Source organism: Nuphar pumila, chromosome 7 (genome assembly GCF_984573655.1).
Source record: "Nuphar pumila chromosome 7, dmNupPumi1.hap1.1, whole genome shotgun sequence".
In the NCBI taxonomy this organism is placed as follows: Eukaryota; Viridiplantae; Streptophyta; class Magnoliopsida; order Nymphaeales; family Nymphaeaceae; genus Nuphar; species Nuphar pumila.
Genome location: NC_143255.1, coordinates 10,722,179 through 10,744,019, shown reverse-complemented (window position 1 = coordinate 10,744,019; position 21,841 = coordinate 10,722,179). Strand labels below are relative to the sequence as shown.

General features: G+C 38.4%; 1 protein-coding gene across 3 annotated transcripts; it reads left to right on the top strand.

Moving 5' to 3' along the window:
• The first annotated feature begins 10,086 nt into the window (after nucleotides 1–10,086).
• Nucleotides 10,087–17,823, top strand: LOC149831118 (BTB/POZ domain and ankyrin repeat-containing protein NPR1-like). 3 transcript variants are annotated; one of them, XM_090013677.1, is made up of 5 exons: nucleotides 10,100–10,608; nucleotides 11,020–11,911; nucleotides 13,676–14,426; nucleotides 15,749–15,946; nucleotides 17,325–17,823. In XM_090013677.1, exons 2-5 carry the CDS (start codon nucleotides 11,336–11,338, stop codon nucleotides 17,573–17,575), a joined length of 1,776 nt encoding a protein of 591 aa, XP_089869803.1. In that variant the 5' UTR covers nucleotides 10,100–10,608; nucleotides 11,020–11,335; the 3' UTR covers nucleotides 17,576–17,823. The 3 variants fall into 3 exon arrangements, with proteins under 3 accessions (XP_089869800.1, XP_089869803.1, XP_089869802.1); XM_090013676.1 differs by having other exon boundaries at nucleotides 11,014–11,911; XM_090013674.1 differs by having other exon boundaries at nucleotides 10,087–11,911.
• Nucleotides 17,824–21,841: the final 4,018 nt, after the last annotated feature.

Here is a 21,841-nt window from a genome sequence, read left to right as displayed (position 1 = left end):
ACCCATTGACACGGCTTGAAGCCCGAGCTCCGACTTTAGTTTGTTTTAATTTGAAGAAAAAATGGTATATCTCTAAAATATAGTACAAAACAGTGGGCCTCATTATCCTTTTTTTATGGTCATGTCAAGGGATATGGATAGATTATTAGTCATGATTTTATAAGCAAAACAGAACACCACCGGCCCCGCGTAGATGGAGCATGGCATGATGATGAAAATTAAAACAAATGACCCCAGTATCGGTATCGGCCCTGAATCGTTGGGACGCCGATTCAGCTGTATCGGGGACACCGATATTCTACTGAATCATTCTGTATCGGCCCAAAAGTAATAAAAATTTATAACATATCAATCATAACGTGACACGTGTTAAAACCATTAAAATAAATTTTAAACAATATTAAAATAGTATTTTTTGGTAGTTTTTTATTATTTTAAAAAAATAGCCGATTCAAGCCTACATCTTATCAATTACCACCGCTATGATGCGTATCGTCCGATACATGCCGATACGCCCCCCAATACTGATAGCATTGCCCAGTACCTCTTATTTTTTCCCAAATGGTCCAGAGTCCTGTTGACTCTCCAACAAGACGATAAAGATTCTTAATGAGAGACTTTTTGATGCACAAGGGCCCATTTGCATTGGAAAAAAAACTCCATATTTGCGTTAACGTCAAACTGCTTTGAAAGTCGAGCCCCACTTTCCTGGCAGTGCAAAATGCTGCTCAACAAAAAAAAAAAAGAATAATTTCGTTCAGGATCCAACTATTTATCCTGAATTTTAAATATGAGGACTCTTTTCCTTGAAAACTATCAAAACAAGGTCTTATAATTAATTGTGCTTTAAGTCACGTTGAATCGAAGTCAAATTACAATAGTAACCTTCATCATCAAGAAATTAAACTGTTGATTTTTTTTATGAGGATGAAAGTGAGGGTGTGTCTTACTTTTTCGGGTTTTGTTGATAACGCTTGTGCAAACGATCAGATCATATAAATATCCTTTTAACATAGGTCATCCCAAGGATCTCGAACGATCCACCAAAGCACGAAAGCCTGAATCTTTCAGAAAATTGATTCCTATTGGAAAACTAGATAGTCACGGTATCAAACAAGAATTGAAACGTAATAATATCGATTCATACAAAAAAAATTTGATTCAAACGTTGTACCTGCATAGAGATAGAAGGAGAGGAAAGAAACTAAAGATTTTACATAATATTTTTTACTAAAAAACCAATCTTTAGCTTCCAAAAGTGGGACACTTAAAAAGTAGGGTGATTGTCCAGTCTCACTTGAAGTTTTTCTAGCTTCGACCAGTTTCTCATCATAAAAAAACAAAGATTTTGAGGGACAATGCAAAGAAAAAAAAAACATGCTTTCCAAGGCAAAATGTTGAGGCTCATTTTTTTTACTTACCCATTTGACTCTTTTTAAGAAAAGCTTGGCCCTTAAGCATGAGGCTCATATTTTTAAATTAAGGGCAAAAAGTTGGGACTTTAAATGAATTTTTCCAAAAAAATAAAACACAAAACCCGAATGTTTTTGTTTTTTTTGCTTTTTAAAGGATTTATTGTCGGGGTCCACTCAAAACGGGGACCAAAAGTCAGGGCTGTCAATGGGATAGGTTCATGAATGTCAGTTAGGTTGACCCCAACTCGACCCTAGTAACATGAGTCGGGTTATGTATCTAACCTAACCAGGCTGATCAGAGTATTTATATATATTTTAAGTAAAAGTGAATATACAAAGAATAATTAAATTATATGGGTTGAGGGTTGTGTTTTTCTTTTTTTTCTTCAACAACCACATATAAGGCACCTCATTTGCTCTCGCCAGCTTAATTAATAGTGTAATTTTCAAAGTCTTCCTCGCCCACTACTTTGGCCTTAATTGCAGCAAAGGATACACACTTTTAGGTTTCGAACTTGTGACCTCTCTCCCTTTAACTTTGTGAAACTCATGAGGTGCTCCTACCAAATGAGCAGAACCATATTTGAATTTCTATTTTCTCTACTCAATATAACCTAAATCTGGCTGGATATTATTTGGGTGGGTCTAGGCTTACTCTGATGGATCAGATACCAAACCTATTATTCACGTGCATAAAGCTACAACAAGCCAAGTCCAAATCTAATAAATAATCTGGCCTTATTAGGCATAAAACATATCTGATTAGCTAATTGGATTAGGATTAAGCATTACTTTTTATCATTAGAATCTGAATTTAATTAGACAAGCATTGACTAAATAGGATTCGATAATCTCTAGATCCAAACGGTTAGACATGTTGACATCCAGAGAGAGAGAGAGAGAGAGAGCTTCTGTGTTTTCTTGCATTTCAAGCATTCATGGGTGATCTAAATGCTATCAAATAATAAAGAGAACCAACTGTAAAGTAATGCCTTTCACTGTGGCATGTAGCCATGTTATAAAGTGTATTTCAAGCAAGTGAATGAAATAAAAAACAGGTTGTAAGCCCTTGTGCAAGTTTATCACAAGTGCACTTTTTTACACATCAAAGGCACACCTCATGCGCCTTAGACTTCCCGAACCCAATGGAAAAAAACATACCTTAAGGGTACATTCGGGTGCTTCAACTCGACAAGATTCTAATTCTCAGGGCAACCCTTCAGATTTAAAATCTCACAGATTGCTGTGATTTCAAATCCGAATGATTTGAATTCACGGGTTGCCTGAAATTTCAGGCTATTATAATCGCTTTCTCAAGAAAATTCTGAATGATCTGACCGAACGCCCTCCTAATGTGATTTGGAATCACATGAGATTTAGAAAGGAAATCTCATTTGAACAGTACCCAAAAAAATCAAACCTAAAACTTTTTTTTAGAACAAAACCTTAAAAGCAAGCATCATAACACAACCCAAAAGTGAGATTTAGAAAGTGAATCTCATTTGTGTGATATTTACTTTCTCATATTGTCTCACGAGATTTGAGTTCTCTTAAAATTTTGAAAGTGAACCTCTTTTAAATAATATTTTCACTTTTCAAAACAACAATCAAGACATACCCAAAGTGTTTTTAACTGAGTCAATTATGGCTCAAAACTTTCAAAGGTCTGTGTTATTGGTGTTCCTCCTTGTCCTGTTCTCAAAAGCACCAAGGAAGCCAGCAATCAAAAGAAAATTTGGGTGGCAAGCTTGGGATTGGAAGCTACCTAGATGTAAAAAAGACTTAGCCGAATTTTCAAACTGTGATTGGGACTTACATAGCTGGGCGCACCACCTAGTGATCGGTAGGCACACATGGGTTAAAGTCTACACCATGCCTACCAACATTTGACCAAGACAACAACCCCTCTTTCCCTTACCACGTGCTCATGTTTTAGGTAAAATCACAAATTTTTATGACACAAATTTTGATACATTGTAAGCTATTTGCCTTTGAAAATATTTTCATACATTGCAATCACATCATTCTAAGCGCCATTTTACTGAACAAAACAATGTTGATCACATTTATAAGCCTTTTTCTTTACCACCCAATCATTTGATTAGACTGTCCTGGGTAGGTGCAGATAAGTACCTACTAAGGTATAGTACATACCAATTTAACAGGACAGTGGTTGGCAATGGAATGTTGGATCAGGGGTTCATGCCTAGATGATTGAGGTTTTTTCAGTCTTTGTAATACTTGCTGCTAACCAAAGAATATAAAAAAGAGAGCAGATACAGTTCTGACAGTACCTCTAGTACCGTTCATCCTGCCTCCCAAACACAAGGTTTGTATTTATTTTCAGCCGTCCATTTTGTATGCCCTGGATGAGATTCATCTAGAGCATCGATGGCTCTGATAAAACTCGCAGAACCCTTACAAGCAGTTGTTTTGTGTATCAGCGATAAGTTAGTTCGTGGCCATACAGTACATATAATAAGTTCAAGGGCCTGTTTTATTAACTTTATTTCATTTTACACATAAGGGAAGAGTTTTTCACAGGAAAGGGCAAGAGTCTCTAGAAAGTCCTGCCAACTCAGCTTTCTCATAAAAGTCCTTTCATATGAGGAGAAGTGTGAATAAATGGAACGCTCCCCCCCCCCCCTCCCCCCACCCCCACATAGTGGAGGGGTTACGGAAGGAGGGGGAACTATGCCCCTTCCTTCCCCACGAATCAGATCATGGGAGAGAAAAGGGGCTGTCCCCATTTAATTTGAGAGGAGGGGGAAACGACACCCCATGGCTATAAAAGCCATGGGGGGGGGGCTCCCCTTTCCCTACTCGAACATCAGAGGAGCAGAGAAAGAAAGAGAGCGTGAAGGAAGAAACGGGAGAAGAAGGTGTTGCAGCCGTCAGGTAAGCCCTCTCCCTCTTGTTGTTTTTTTTAATACAGAGGTCATTGGCAACCCAACAGTTGCTGGCGAGTTGCAATAAAACAGAGACGGAGAGAACTCTATCTCTGCCTTGCGATAGAAGGGGGCAACATAAGAGTTTTCTCTCTCTTTTGATGTTCAGAGCAGAGGTCGTCGGCAACCTCTCGATTGCCGGCGAGTTGCAGAGATACAGGGACAGGGAGAACCCTGTCCCTGTCTGGCTCTATGGGGGAGGGGAGGGTAGCAGAGGGGTTTTTCCCTCTGCTAGTGTCACCCGCCAGTGACGAAAAAATGGAGGGGGCGGACTGCCCGCTACGAGGAGGCAGGAGGTCCGGTCAATGCCCTCATCGGTTGCAAATGCAGTAAAAAAAAGAAGGGGTTTTTTCCCTGCTACCACTGTTGGATCGACAGCCACCGGCGAGCGCCAACAGTGCCGCCCTGCTTGCAGGAAGCTGCAACAATTCGACAACGGTAGGAGTTGCCAAAACTATTGCAAGCCGAGATGACAGGCTTGATCTGCATTTTATGTAGGCCAAGTCGGTCATCAGGCTGGACGTGACTCAGATTGAGCGCAGACCAGAGAGACTCTGTTTGGGTGTGTCCAGACCAAGCCAAAAGAAGAAAAAAAATGAGTGAGGATATGTGTGTTGTGACAGACTGTCTCAGTCTATTTGGATCGAGTCGGGTCTGAATTAGTTAGCAGACCGAGTCGGGTTTGTAATGGTGGACCGATTCATCCCAGACCAAAGGTGGACCCAATATGGGTTAGACCGACTCAGTCTAGACCGAGACAAATTGAACGCGTAGGGTATATAAAGATATGTGTGCGATTGATTGATCGAGTGCGGTAGAAAAATCAAAGTAGCGAAGACTTGATTTTTCTATTACAAATTGGATCCCAGTTTGGACCCAAAACTCAAGTCGGACCTGATAAGACAACCCGATTTAGATCCAGACAAAAGCGAGTTTTGATCGAGAATACCAAATTCAGGATCCAAATCAAAGTTGAGTTGAGTACTTAAGTGATCCAATTTTTATTATGGATGTGGATCTTAAAGTAATATGAGGTAAAGATGGCATAGAGGTCATTGTTAATGGTTGAAAAAGTAATAAGACCATTTTTGCCCTTAGTATGCCTACAAAGTATACAAGGCATAACTAAGTGCCCTGAAGTCAGATTCATGTGATTCTTAAATCCATGGATTCTACTGCTTGAGTAGAATCTATTAGTAGGGGATGTGAGAATAAACTATGAAAGAATGAAGCAGTGTTTGACAGTTAAGTTTAAGGGTATTTTAATAATTTTGATAATGATACGAAGCATTTATTGATTTCAGATCAAAGGTTGCATAAAACTAAGAATTTGGACTTTAAGCATTCCAAGTAAGTGAACATTTGCAAATTCCTCCTTAGTTAATTAAAACACATGCTAGCTAGTTTAGGCATTCATTATTATTATTCCAATGCTTCAAGTATGCTAGTTCTGTTATTGTGAATCATCACTGTTTTGCATGCTTAAGAATCTATAAAATTCAAGTGTGATGCTTAAACCTGATCATGTATATTTTCTAAGTTATGAAATAAATGTAGCATGACATGATTGTATGTATGAGATTGATGTGTTACATGGAAATTGAGAGTAGAGTTCTAGAGTCTCAGGGTAGGTAGTACATTGGGAAATGTCACGCTTATGCCTTGAGAGGGGCATTGTAAGTGTCGTGAATTAATCTGTTGTGGGTTGTCATCCTTAACAGTTCAGAGACGTGAACATGTGTTAAAGAGTGGTTAGTAGGCATACGTTGCTGATTGTATAACACACTGACTTCAAGATATGGACATTGAAAGAAAATTGTGTATAGGATGACCATATAGAATACAATGAAGAACTCTACTAGGAGGCATGGTCTGGGGCAATGTTGAGGTGTGTACCTCTTGAGCAACTTCGGAATACCTCAGATGTTCTTAAGTGACCCTTAAGGGTTAAAACGTTGCCCACTAGACATATGTAGGATGTAGCATGAACCACAAAACCTTGAGGACATGTATAGCTCTTTGAGACACCTTGAGGGCAGATATAGCTCATTGAGACACCTTGGGGGTAGATATAGCCACCCTGGCTCTTCGGCTAGCTACCATTTGAGTCCCTTCGCTCCCGGCTTGCAACCGGTGAGCTACTACAACACCTGTGTCCGTAGTCTGGGCCGGTTTGGACTACATTGTTGTGAGTGGTTCATATGTCTGGCCAACATTGTAGACTCTGAGTTATCTATATAGAGTGCTACGCCCTAGAAGGTTATATCTGAAATAACCGAATAGAATAAGTGTCTGATAATGATGTTAGAAATGCGATAAAAGGGGGGGGGGGGAGGGGTAAAACTCATAAATAATATGTGTGTAAAGTAGCAAACTAAAATAAGACTAGGAGCTTAAAGCTCACTACAGTTGCAACGGTCGTGTCACTTTGTAAATGAAATTTTACTGGGTTGTAGACTCACCCTCCTTCTTTTGGTTGTAACTGTAGGTTCAAAGACTGCTGCCACCACTCACATGACTTAGTACGATTCTGCCACATCAAAGTATGGTTTGCCTCTACTCTTTTATTCTGTTTATGCATTTGGATGGTTATTGAGAAAAATGGATGTATGGACCTTTAATTATTAAATGAAAAAAAAAATTGGCATGATTTGGAGTTGCTTTTGAGATTATTGAGTAATTTTCCTCTAGGAACTAACGTTCACGAACCTGAGCTCGAGAGGCCCCGAATTGGGTCTTTACAATAAATTTTCACATGGAAAAAAAAAAGTGGGAAACATCAGGGGTAACACAGTGCCAACATGTTATTTTCCATTCGTCTATATGGGTGTTTGTTTCACCTATGGTGGGAAATACCTGTCGACATCTCACTTTGATATGAAAACCACCTAAAACAATTGGGCCCGAAGTGAATAAAGATGAAAGAATGAAGAAGTTAGCAAATGAGATGATCTTCTTTAACCTATTGTGCAAGTGCACTTTCTCCTTTATACTAGGGGTGTCAACGGGTCGGGTTTGGTTTGGACTCAGTAGAACCAGTCTCAAACCAGATTTGAGATGATGGTGCCGAGTCTGGACCCGGATCTAAATGAACCTACTATAAGATAAAGCATGCCCGGATCTAAATGAACCTACTATAAGATAAAGCATGCCCGGATCCTATAAACATTACATGAGCCAGACTCAAACCATACTCGGTAAAATAATTTTTTTATCATTTTTACATCAAAAAATTTTATATGGATCTTAATTAGAACTTGGGTCGGGCAAGGTCTAGTGTAAAATTTCACAAACCATACCCGGCTTTGTGTATTAATCGGACCCTTCGGGTTCCTCCCAGATTCTAATCGGGTCTTCTTATTTATCACCAAACCTTGTTCATACCAAACCTTGTTCCTATAGGGTTTTATATCGGTCGGGTCTGGGTCAAACCCGACCCATTGACACCCCTACTTACCATTCACAAGTTTCTAACCATTCTAATCCAATGTGGGCTCTGCTTGTTTAGTAGGAGCTGTTAATGCACGTCACTCTGTCTTGGGATGTTGCAAGTTCAAAACCCAATGGTACTTCGTATAACTGGTGGGGTCTGCATAATCCCAGCTTGACTATAAAAAAAAAGTTATTGCAGCACCTTTAGTGATAAGATTGAAAAAGACTTGCCTGCAGTCTCTTGGTTGTTTCCTTCTCCTCCCTCACCTTTCCTTGAAGTAGGAAAAAAGATGGTACACAAGAATCATATTCTTATTACTTTTCCAAATATTCTGCATTTACGATTGGTGGTGGAAATTGCCTACCAATTTGATTCATCTGGAAGGGTTAGGTTAAAATTTAAATCATAGAGCTTAGATCTGACTCTATCACTTGATATTTACTCTTGTTCAGTGCTTGGTATGAATGACAGCAGTGGTTGGAACAGCTATCAAAATCCAACCGCTCTAACAAGTCATGTTCATCATCAATTAGTTATGGATGTAGAACATATCCAACTTTTCTTTAACTTCCCCAAATTTGATAATAAAGACCTAAATCAAGCTATTTTCCTAAACTCAAATCCAACATATTGTTCAATGTACGTTCCCTAGTTGGTAAGCAGAGTGCTTCCCGGAGAAAGTGCTGAGATGTGTTTTCTCTCGCTTCACCGAGAAAGTGTTGAGATGTGTTTTCTCAAGAAAATGTGGGCATCTATGCAATGCCCTGTGATTCTTGGATTTTCTCAAGATCCTATGAATGTAAATCACAATCACTACACCAATTGGGGAGCTTCACTTGTCACGAGCTTTTAGTGCACGTCACCTTGTGTCGGGATGTTGCAAGTTCAAATCGCAAGGGTATAATGTATAACTGTTGGGTCTGCCTGACTCCAACTTAGCAATAAAAAAAATCACAATCACCTGAGAAAAATACCAGCTGTGATTGCCATTGCCAGCTGTGATTGTCTTTGCTTTGAATCTTGTGAAAGTGTGGTCACAAGATTGACCTTGTCACCAACAATCACAGCTTCTACTTTCTCAATCATGATTATTCATCCCCACCCGTGACAAAAACAAACATGTCCCAAGCGTAAAAAATATTTTTACATGTATACTTTCTCACCTATGAAAATCACATGTGCCCCTTTGGTCATTTTGAACTGCCAAAACGAATCACGTATTTGCAAAGCATTGCTGTCAGCATCAGTTTTTGAACCGAATCGTTTTATTAAACAATACATAAAATCGGTCAGTTTAGAATTAAATCGAGTCGTTCTGAATCGGCCTTTTTAACTTTTGTTTACGTAATTTACAAAAACATACCTACTTTTTTCCATAATTTAAAAAATATCAAATTTACCCTTATCTCTCTCTCTCTCTCTTTCTCTCTTTCTCTCTCTACTAATCTGTAGTAAAAAACCCTATTTTAGATGGGTTCTTGTGAGTGGGTTTAGATTCCACACAGACACCAATTTTAAGTGTGGTGATTGCCCAACCAGAAAACTATGGGTTTTACTCCTATTTGCCCTTTTTTTTCCCACCTTCTTTCAGCTTGATCTGAAGTCTCTCCGCAACACAAAAACCATGGAGGTTCGAAGAGAACCACTGAGTTATGTATTTGAATTACCAATCCTTTTTAGTATGAATCTAAATTATCAAATTCAAATAAAACTGGGTATGCTTTTGCAAATAACTCATCTTTTATTTTTTATTTAATAAAAGGTCCAACAACAGAAAAATGTCCAAAACAAAGAAAAATACATGTTTTATTCAAACACGACGAAGTCACAATCAAATTCACCTTTTTTAATGCAAAGCAGAGAGCCAGGAACGCTCCCACAAAGCCTCTTGACTTCTTGAGAGAGAGAGGTGGTGAAATACAGGAAGAGAGAGAGAGAGAGAGAGGTGGTGAAATACAGGAAGAGAGAGAGAGAGAGAGAGAGAGAGAGAGAGCATCATCCATTGTCCATTACCACCTCTCTCGTGTTTTCTCACCTCAGCCTGAAGATAACGTGACGTTACCAAACACGTCACCAGCGCCATCATCACTATCTACCCCCATCACCACCCCCTCCTACCTCATCACACTAACGACACCGAACCATACGTGTGCCCCTTGACCTCGCTTCCCCCACCCCACCCTCTCTCTCTCTCTCTCTCTCATCCCCCCACTCTCTCTCTCAATGTTTATCGATTAAAGTAATAAAATGTTTATTGATTAAAGTAATAAAAAGACTGCAGACTCAGTGTTGATTTCGTAGAAGAACATGCACACACGCAAGCAAGTAAAATTATTGCTTCCGTTCTCTCTTTGCCGTGTCTACGAGTTCGCCTTTTATGTCCTTTTTATTCTCTCTCTCAACCTTTTCAAACCCTAAGATTTGACCCCAGATCTACGGACCAAGACTTTTTCCTTCATTTTTTTTATTTTTTTGTTTCCCGTTGTGTTCATACTTCCCAACAATTAGATCTGAGGATGGTTTTGGACTGCGAATATAGAGGCCGTCCTTGGTCCTTTTGGTCTTCTCTTTTGTAAAATCGTGAGATTTTTTGTTTCTTCTGATTGGATAAGTTGGTGGTTTCTTTCATCCTTACTGTTTGAATGAAATATTTTTTTTTCACCTTGAAAAAAAGGTATTTGATGACCTTCCCTGAACTTTTTGTGAGAATTCTTGATTTTGTGAAGTGGATATGTGGGGAATTTTGATGGGTGGGCGTTCCTTCTATTTTGTGTTTTTGGGTTGTGGATGTTGAGATTGGAGCAGAAAAGAGGTGGGTTTTGCTGAAATCTGAATTCTAAGAAATTTTTTGTTTTAATTTTTGTTTAGGTATGTAATTGATTCTTGTTTGGTGGGGGGTTTCTTCTATGTTTGTGTTTATGCATTTGATTTTGATTTTAGAAATGTTTTTTTAGAATTAGCAACACCAAAAAGCAAAGAAAGAGGTACAGAATCCTGATAGCAGGACTTCTTTTGGGCCCTTTTCTCTGCAAAGTGTTTTAGGAACGGTTTGCTGATTACTTGCTTTTTTTTCTTGGTTGGGGGTGGGGAGGGCGCGATTGTTCGATTATAAGAAAGAAGCGAGTTTAGTTCAAATTCTGTTTTTTCAGATTTTTTTTGCTTGTAATCGTTCTGGGTTTTCAGTTTGGTCATGTTATGGTTATTGACGTATAAGCAGAACCAGGCTATTTATCCAGAGATTCAAGGCCTTCTGATCTTGGGTTTAGTTGTATAGCAGCACCAACCAATGATCTTTCGGCCGCAGCATCATCGTTCCGGATCGGAGTCAATCTGTACCAAGTTTAAATTTCTTGGTGATTGGTTTCTATGAGTTGGTTTGCTCGAGAGTGATCAATCAACCAGAGTTGTTTGTTCTTTCCATTTGTCTTTGCTCTGAATTGACTTATCTGCATGAGCTTCGGACAATCGAGGCCTATGTTACACTTATTTGGAAGTAGAAGTTTTTTGGTCTTTATAGAGAAGAATTAAGGCTTCTACAGATGGATGATATAGCAGAGCCAGCCAGTTCTTTGAATTTTGCTTCATCATCCTACGTATCCAATGGCAGTGGTAGCTATAGCGTGTCTGTGTCCAGTAGCTCCGAGCAAGGAATCCACTCAAACCCTCATTTTCAGATTGCCAATATGGAATCCATCAGTTTGTTCCGGCTTAGCTCCAATTTGGAACAGCTCTTGCTGGATACAGAATTCAATTGCAGCGATGTTCAGATAACTGTTGAAGGAATCCCTGTTGGTGCCCACAGATGTATTTTGGCCTCGCGAAGCCCGTTCTTTCATCATCTTTTCTCTCAAGGGAATTCTTCATCCCAGAAAGAAGGGAAACTGAAATATGATATTAAGGAATTGGTCCCTAGCGGCAACGTCGGGCATGATGCCTTTATGATCATCTTGAATTATTTGTATACTGGCAGGCTGAAACCATCTCCTGTGGAGGTTTCCACCTGTGTGGATGCTGCCTGCAACCATGACTCTTGCCGTCCTGCTATTGATTTTGCAGTGGAGCTGATGTATGCATCATCTACCTTTGAGATAAAGGAGATGGTTTCACTATGGCAGGTTGCTAATCTTCTCTAATGGTGCTGTTTCTTTTGCTTTCCTTGAACTTTCGGTTTGCAATTTACGCTTGGTAATGGAACTAATATAGCTGCTATGGTAAGTATAACACTTGAATTCACTGGATCACTCAAAATGGTTTTGTGTATCATTGAATTGCAGATCATTAACTAAAATATGGTAAAATATACCATGGAACAGTTCTTTTGGATTATCTTCTATTGATCATCGTTCTACGAAATTATCAAGAAGTGATAGCATTTCAGAATGGGTATTAAGGTTTGCATCTGCGTGATTATTATGGTGAAGAATAAGGAGAAGGAGAAGAGTGAAGGTTGTAGTAAATGGGCATATGCATGTGTTATAGAAATGGAAATGGAATTGTGAGTTGTTTGTGATTTAAGTTTCCTGCTGAACCATTAGATCACCATGTTGTGGTTGTGGTTTTCCCTTATTTGTTTTCTGGGTTGCCTGATAGCTGAGGTGTCTTCTCTGCTTCCAGTTGGATTCGCTTCTCAGTTTTGTTTATGAGTTTATGATTTTATTATATGTACAAAATGGTTGATTGTCCCTTGTATGCAGGTCCAACTGGGCTTATAAAAGTTATATGTGATCATTAAATGCTTACCAAAAGCTAAGCATATTTACTTGTTAGAAAATATATCTTTAAAATGGTATTCGTTTGTATTTGCACATATAGTATATGTTTTGTTATACAACATAATAAAGATGTATAGAGTTTCTGTCAAATTCTTTCACATAAAAAATAATGTTCTTGTGTTACTTAGGTGGGTTTTCATGAGGAACTCAAGGATTCAATTATTATAGTCCTTTTTTTCTCCTCTTTCTTTAATTTAATATTTTTGTTAAATTTTTGGCATAACTTGTTTTCACGTCTAGACATTTCACTAGTGCAAAAAAAAAAAGCAAGGATATGTAGAAAGAAGGCTTGAATGTGGTCTCCCCACAATGAAAAGCACACATAGAAAGAAGGCTTCCAAAAACTGTCATATTTATCATTTTAATGTACAATTTACACTGTTCTAAAGTAAATAATGTAAAAGCTGGTATTATGGTTGCAAAAATTAATAAGCAAATAGAAAAATATATGCTTGTCAGATCCCATGTAGTTACTCTGGAATGCTCGTTTCTGTGTAGTTCCATTTGCTGAAGTGATTAGTAGGTAGTCAATGCTAATTACTCTTCCCCCTTTCCAAGAAGCTTGAATGTGTTCTCCCCATCTTTGAATTTTATTTGTATCTGATGCATAATATGCATTTCCAAAGCCATTGATTGACTGATTTCACAGATTTGCTTGCAGTGCTTCCTTGAATTGCTTTTATAGCAATCTTCTGCATGGCAGAAAACTACTAATGCCGTTGTGGGGCTTGGTAAATCTTATACTGTGATATTCAAAATGTTTATAGGCTCAAGCATGGACATTCTAAAAAATTTTCAGAACACAAAAAAGTGAAGTTTATTTTAATACTATCTTGCATTTGTGTTCCGTGACCAAACCACGAATTCTTCCATAAAGAGTATTTTACATTTTTCTATCTCAAATCCTCTACATATGGTGCAGTTTCGTGTTGTGAGCTCAAGTCCCTTTTTTTGGGTTCATTGCTATATATGTTAGTTTTAGTTGCTATATAACAATAAGCTGATGCATTACTGGCTAAGCATTGCTGTTTTTTCACCTGCCTTTCGTTACCTGTTGCTTCTTTTCTTTATGGTTACAATGTTCAATGGAAGTGTTATTATGTGCAGAGGCACCTATTCAACTTTGTTGGAAAAGCATTAATTGAAGATGTCATACCTATTCTTCTTGTTGCTTGCTCCTGCAAACTGGGCCCTCTACTCACTAAATGTATACAGCGGGTTGCACAATCTGATCTTGACCGGGTATCAATTGAAAAAGAGCTTCCATGTGAAGCGGCTGATGAGATCACATCACTCCGTCACAAGCTTCAGCAAGGAGGATTTGATGCTCCTACTGTGGATCATGTTCGAGAGAAAAATATTAAGAGAATCCACAAGGCATTGGATTCTGATGATGTCGAATTGGTGAGACTTCTCTTAAAGGAAGGGAATATCACTCTTGACGATGCACATGCCCTTCACTATGCAGCAGCTTACTGTGACTCTAAGATTGTTGCTGAGTTGCTGGAACTCAAGCTTGCTGATGTTAATTTGAGAAACGGCAGAGGATATTCAGTGATACATGTGGCAGCAATGCGTCGGGAACCTGCTATTTTAGTGTCACTGCTTACGAAGGGTGCGTGTGCATCAGCAATCACAATGGATGGCAGGAGTGCAGTCCAGATATGTCAGAGGCTCACTAGGGCAAAGGACTATTATGCACAAATTGAGCAGGGAAAAAAGTCAAATAAAAACCGGATATGCATTGACATCCTTGGGCGAGAGGAGGGACGGATCCCACTTATAGGTGATTCGACTGTCTCCTCGATGGAAATGACTGAAGATTTCCACATGAGGCTGCTCCATTTAGAGAACAGAGGTGAGTTTTGGCATATTTTCTCTGTATGCTGAAATGTGTATATTATCTATATGCAGGGTAATTGAATTTATGGCTGAACTGTTATTTATTTTTAAGTGGGTAAATATTTGATACTAATGAAGGTACAGAACTATTGAGATGAAAACCAAAGGTGAAAGATGTATCAATGCAATCTGGCCATGTAGAAGTCTTCAACACGGTTTGTTTACCAAGGATTGGGCCTTAGATTGTGTATTTCTGACGTAGAAACAAGAAATTTTGGGTCATTCATGCATTGTGGGCTATTTATTTTTTTAATTGTTTACATATCATAATCACATGATTCAAGATTCATTTCCTAGTAACAAACCGTGTAGATCACATCTGTAAGGTCCAATCTATAAAAGAACAATAAAATTGTGAAAAGGACATGATTTCTACTCAATAGTTCCATATCTTCATTATACCAAATATTTACCCTTTCTAAGTAGGCCCCGATATGGATGATGCATATAGATGTTGCTGAAGTTTGGGCTGTTATGTAAAAGGTGCTGACAAATCCATGATCCTTTGACATGATGCTGGAACCCGTAGATGTTTCAGCTTAACTTTCACAAAGTTGTGACAAGTATAAGCCAAGCTTTAGGGAACCTTATTCAATTTATAGGAAAAGAAGTGCAAATAAAGTGCAACTTCAATCTATCTTAATGATGGGAAGTGGGAACCCTCAACATCAAACATTATATATATATATATATATATAATGTTTAAATAGTGATGGTTATGACTGAGATTGGATAATACTGCTTTAGCCAATCACATGTTGAGTTTGTGGTTTCATTTTTAGATATTGGCAGTGGGTTCTGTTGTGTCACACTCTTTATGAACAAGCTTTGGTTAGCCATGTGTAATCATGTCAAGATTTTTTCTCGTTTTGACTTCAATCTCCTCATCTTCATGGCAGCATGAAAATGCTGGATTCATAGTTTGGTTGTGTGGCAGTTACCATGTCACCACTCATTTTGAAATAAACTTTACTTGGCCTGATTGCACAAGAATGCTCATCAAGAAACCTAACATTTCAACCTGAGAATTTGCTTTTTTCTTTTATAACCTAATTGAATCTTATTTAATAGCATTGTCTCCTTTTCTTTTTCTGGATAGTATATTCACCTTCTTGTTGTAAGAGAAATATCACTATATTGCATTTTTAACTTTCTGCCATCGTGAAATTTGGGGGCAGCTTTCTCCTCTTTTACCAGTTATACCATTTTGAGATTGTTGAGTCATGGCCTCTGTCCAACCTACTGTGAATTTCTAATTGCTGCTGTTATGCACGCCAGTTGCTTTTGCAAGGCTATTCTTTCCTGCTGAGGCTAAGCTGGCCATGGAAATAGCACAAACAGAGACCACATCAGAATTTGCTGGTCTTTCTGCCACCAAAAGTTCATCTGCAAATTTGAGGCAAGTTGACCTGAATGAGACTCCTTCAATGACGGACAAAAAACTGCATTCTAGATTGAATGCTCTGGTAAAAACCGGTATGTTCACCCTTCTCATTGAGTGGTTAAATAGGAAACAAATTGTTTAATAAGCATGTTACATCAATTTGAATGTTGATGATGCAAGATCTTTTTTCTGTTAGGGTTTAGGGGAGAGCAGGGTGTATAGTAGTGGATGGGTATTGCTCTCATCCTTCTTCTGTGATGCCTTGTTGCCCTCTACCACTATTACTATGTTAACCTTCTATTATTGGAAGAGAAATTCATGTTATCATGTCATCTGGTTAAACATGCCTTTATTTTTCTCAAATAGTAACCTCACCTTGAAACGAGGAGATACGTAAGAAGGTAGGCGTTGCATCCATTGAAAATAAGATGAGAGAGAATCGTTTACGGTGGTTTGGACATATTTGGCGAAGGCCTAATAATGCTCTAGTTAGAAGGATGGAGAAATGGGAAAATATATTAGTTAAAAGAGGTCGGGGTAGGCCTAAGAAGACTTGGATGGAGATGATAGGATAGGATATGAATGCTTTGAACCTCACCGAGGACGATTGGAGGAGAAGGATTCATGTGGAAGACCCAGAATGATTTTCTTTTTTGGTTCATATCGCCGACCCCAATTGTTTTGGGATGAAGGCGTTGTTGTTGTTGTTGTTGTTGTTGTTGTTGTTGTTGTTGTTGTAGTAACCTCACCTTGTTAACTAAGAGTATCACTATGGAACGTACTATGGGTAATTAGGGGTGGCAGTTGAGCCGGGTACCTGATGGCCGGTTGGATACCTGATCTGAAAAGAACCTGGTAGCCTGAGCCCAACCCAAACCCAATAATAATCGGCCTGGGCTTATGTCAGTCCTGTTGGGTCCTTACCGGCCCTATTCAGCCCGGCCCAGCCATGCCTGATGGCCACCCCATGGTAACTGTATTTACTTGATCATGGGCCGTTTCGGATAGTAATTCTCGTCTCTGGCACATCCAATCTTCTGTTTTGTTTTTTGAGCAGTTAGCATAAGGACTGATAGGAAATATGTTGGCTTTGTAGGAGCTTTCTCATACTACTACTGCCCCCTGTAATTATATCTTAATGAGAATGGAGGAATCTAGTGCAGTTTCGTTAGAAAATAAATGTAGATTAGAAAATAATGTGGTAGCCCATATCTGGATTGCATTCCAATCATGATTGGTGATTTAGTCTATTGAAATTATAGAATATGCAGGGTCAGTTGATGTCTTTGAATTGACTGTTTTGTTTCATACTGTGTATGCATGTTACGCATTGACAGGCCATTTTATGTGATAGATTGATGCACATAACATCTTTCCTACTGTTGATTCTTGTCTGAGTCGCAACCCTTACCAACTTTAATTTCTTTCTTTTTTTTACCTTCGATATATCCACTGTGAATATTCTCGCAGTTGAGCTGGGTAGGCGTTATTTTCCACATTGCTCCCAAGTCCTGGACAAATTTCTGGAGGACGACTTGCCGGACCTATTATACCTCGAGAAGGGCACACCAGATGAGCAGAGGATAAAACGCCAGCGTTTTGACGAGCTCAAGGATGATGTCGTCAATGCTTTCACCAAAGACAAGGCAGGATCCAGATTGTCCTCTTCTTCCTCCTCTTCGTCAATGAAGGTTGGTATGAAACGAGGTATGAGAAAATAGCCTGCCAGCATCATTTTATTGTATAATTAGAAGAAATGCAGAGACCTGTACAACTTCTCCAGGAACATTTATTTCTAGTGCCAAATACTGCGGCAAACTTCCTAATTTCAGAGAGTTGAAATTGATCTGTTGTAACCATATATTTGGAATCACAGTTCTCAATCATCTTTTCTGTTGTACCTATCAAGCGTGGTACAAAACATAATCTAGAAATAATTCTGCAGTTCCAGTCACCTTAGTTCTTGAAAGTATTTGTACATCTTTGCAGAGCTGCCTGTTTTTTTTTTTTAAACACAGAAAACACCGGGTTTTTTTTCACAGGAAGGAGTTGGCGTTTACCACTAGGTAGGTGTCTCCTTTGCTTTAGCACTAAGGCCAAGGCTCCCACCTTGCAGTTCAAAAACACGAGTTTGCATACTCATTTATCATAAATACTAGAAAATGGAGCGTACCACTTTTGCTACGATGCCTACAACTGACTTCTGCAAAGTGAAGTGAAATTGGATATACAAATGAGTACTCCCCAGTGTGAGATGCTCTATGTCAAGGAGGCTGCTTTCAAGCTGCGTTGTAGATTTTTTTTTTTAAGTCAAGCTAGGGTAGCCCCATTGGTATTCAAACCTGAGACCCCTCAATTATCATACTGCGAATAATGGATTAGTCAAACATGGCCAGGTTCAATAGCTTCAACTTTTACACATGGACAACAACATGATGCAGTTCTCCCATGGATGAACCATCCATGCAGGACATCCAATATTAAGCATGGGATTCCATGATTTATGACCTTTTTTGGCCATGTTTCTTATTGATGTCTGGAGCTTAATCTGTGTTTGGATTGTTAAAAAACTTCACATTATAGCCATCTATCATTACATTTCTCAAGATGGGTACCATGTCGGTATCGAGAAATGTCGAGATAGATGGTTAGCAGTAGGGGAGTTGTATGCTAAGCATGCAGCGCCGCTGCATAACATCAATTAAAAGAGTGGTTCTTGTAAGCAAGGGGATTGTAGCTTTGAGTTGAGAGCTTAAGGCATTGTGACCCGGATTTCACATAGTGAATTTCGTGCAGTGATTCCATGGTTGTCTTCATATTCTTTTGGAGAAGTTTTTGTATGTAAATCGATGTGTAATTTCTTTGTTTTTGTCTTTTTGTGCTTTACTATTTCTATTTCATTTTATATTTTTCTTAGCGGAGGTGGTTGCATACGATCTGGTGTAGTTTGAGATGTATGTGATTGTGCTTACTAAGTGTTTGTTGATTTTCCTAAGAGATTCGCAAAGTAGAGAAGTACTTCCTCTACTCTTGGTTCTTTCCCAATAATTGGTATAAGAGCACTTGTCATTAGTTTTGTTTAATATTTATGTGAATTAAGAATAAAAAACACAATACAAAAGGTTATTAGTTTTAATGGAAGAAATTGACAAATATGGAAAGTTAAGATGTAAGGTCTTCTATATGTGAAGGACTTGCATGCTTTCATTGAAGATAAACCAAAGATCACATTAGGTAAAAATTGAAAGAATCTTAATAGAAAGGCCATAGCCACTATTCGCCATGGGTTAGATGATGTAATTTTTTGTCAAGTATTTAATGAACTTATGGCAAAGTCTTTATGAAAAAAGCTACAGGATTTGTATGAAAGAAAATGACAAATAAAATGTTTCTCATTCGACAATTAGTGAACATGAAATTCAAAGAAAAGGATCTTCGGTAGTGGAGCATCTTAATGAAATGCACAAGATTGTGAATCAATTAGCATTTGTAAAGTTGATATTTGATGATGAGTTGCAAGCAATTTTATTGGACATATAATTCTATTCCATGTTAAATGTAATATCTTCATGAATGCAACTTATCTTTTGCTAAATTATAGTTTTTTTTTATGAGGAACCCTCATGGTGAACCGGGCCACTTAACGGGCCTGACTCCTGCGATGCGTGAGACTTGTGAACACAAATTTTGCAATGATCACAAGACCTTATGGAGCCCACCATTTAAAGGCACCTGCACATCTTGTGGGAGTCGAACCTGGGGGATGAGATGAAGGGATCAATACCTTCTTCCTAGGCCCGCTGCCACCGTTTTTTAGTTTTTTTTTTTTTTACTTAGAGAAACTACCCCTGGCACAGAGACCTAGCCGCAGCGGCGGAGCCAAGAATCTAAATTAGGGTGAGCACAAAATGCATAATAAAAATTAAAAAAAAAATTACCAGTAAATTATACTAAAAATATGTTTTAAAAAAATAATTATCATAAAACAGTCATTAATATAATCATGCTTAATGCTAATTGAAAAATAGCACAAAAAACCTTAAAACCCTAATTAAATGTTCATGAAATCTCTAAAAAATCTAAATCAATAACCTCAATCATAGAAAAAAAATCATAGATCTGTACTAATTAAAAAAAAATCCACTTCGGTTGAAAATTTTCAAAACTTTAGGAGGGGTGCTTATGCTAATTGAATAGAAAAATAGCACAAAAACCCTCAAAACCCTAATTAAATGTTCATAAAATCTGAAAAAAATCTAAATCAATACCTTCAATCATAATTTTTTTTTTTTGCTTTGGTTGAAAATTTTCAAAACTTCATTGAAATGGGCCATCAAATTGAAAGAGAGATGCAGATACGGTTTGGCCAATTGGGGGCAGCACATGACAGCTCAACAACTGAAACAATGCATCAGCTGTGTGGTATCTACTACCTTCTAAAAAGGGACTCCAATTTCAAAGCCACCACAATGGAAAGGAAGTCAAAAGGATAACCATGAAAGATTGCAATGGCCTTTTGGACGTCCATCTTACACATGCATTCCCCATGTGGCTTAAAGAGTAAGATACCCTCATTCTTAAAACCTTGAAAGCTTCAGTTGAAATTTTTCAAAACTTTAGGAGGGTCATGCCCCCCCTGATCCACCCTTGCTTAGGCGCGATCGATGGCTCAGTCTGCCATACTTACTATCACTGTCATGTCAGCCTAAAACTCCAAGAGCTTACCCCTCAACTCCATGAAGTCACCAAACACCTTTTTTAGTTTTAATCACAAAGATCAGATTAAAACAGACTGCCGTGTGCTTTTCTTTTTTGTTTTTTATGGAAAACCTGCCTAAGAACGGGGGTCACTTAATGTGACCCTCTCTTAAACAGCAAACCTTGAGTGATTTGCCTTAGCTGGCAAAGGGCACCCATCAAGCATGCCACCAATATGATCCCAAAGAGAATATATCCTGTGCAAGATAGGGTTGCACCATCTTTCCAAGAACCTCAAGGCAGCTTGATTGCATGTGCATGTGCTTATGTGTGTGTTTGACATCCTTTTAGCAAACAGATGGATTCTTTTGTTTCTTATAAAATCCCATGGCTTTGGAAGGTAGATTCTCTACTTGAATGGTCGTTTAACAAACCAAGAATTTGTTAATCTAAGATTTTTTTTTTTTGAAGCTGTTTCAGAAGAAAGAAAGAGCCCCAAGGGGGTTGGCATAGTGGGGTGGGACCTTGGCTGCTAGACGGGCAGTCAAGGTTCGATGCTCATGGGTGTCACCTTTTTGCACAAGCCAACACATAGCATAGTCCCCGGGGGAAGGGGTTCTAGCCTCAGGGTTTTACACTGTCGGCACGACGATCTTAAGTATGGCAGGTTGAGCCAGGAGGGCCAGGTCTTCGTGCCGGGCACAGTTTCTTTGACTTATAAATCCAAAAAAGAAAAGAAAAGAAATATTCATTTCCATCAAAAACTCCCTTCATCTCAGCTAAGTAGAGTCTCTAGGTCAAACTCAACTAAAAGAATGGTTCTACTTCAAAGCGATGTTAAAATGGGTTCACTAGGTGAATGGGTTTGCTATAAAAATGAAAAACCTAATCGAATCGATCTTGAATCAGCCCCTTTTTACTATCAGATGATGTGTCATTAAAAATAAAAATATTTCAAAATATTTAAAATATTAAAAAATAAATTTAAATCGGTCTTGAATTGGCCCCTTTTTAATCAACTTTGGGCCAACAACTCGATCTGAATTGGCCAATTCACACCGACTTTGACAGCATTGCTTCAAAGCACTGCAAATATATATTTGGAAAGAAAAGGATGGAGCATGAGACATATATATATATATATATATATATATATATATATATATATATATATATATATATATATATATATATATATAGGCAAGCTGGGTTTAAGCAGACCCCACCAGTTATTATGCAATAGTACTACTGGGGTTTTGAACCTGTCACGTCCCACCACATGGAGACGT

Excerpts from the sequence above, each read along its gene's own strand:
- LOC149831118 (XM_090013674.1), top strand. The coding sequence starts at position 11,336 with ATGGATGATATAGCAGAGCCAGCCAGTTCTTTGAATTTTGCTTCATCA. Across the intron at positions 11,912-13,675 it reads AGATGGTTTCACTATGGCAG|AGGCACCTATTCAACTTTGT; the intron begins GTTGCTAATCTT and ends TATTATGTGCAG. Across the intron at positions 15,947-17,324 it reads GAATGCTCTGGTAAAAACCG|TTGAGCTGGGTAGGCGTTAT; the intron begins GTATGTTCACCC and ends ATATTCTCGCAG.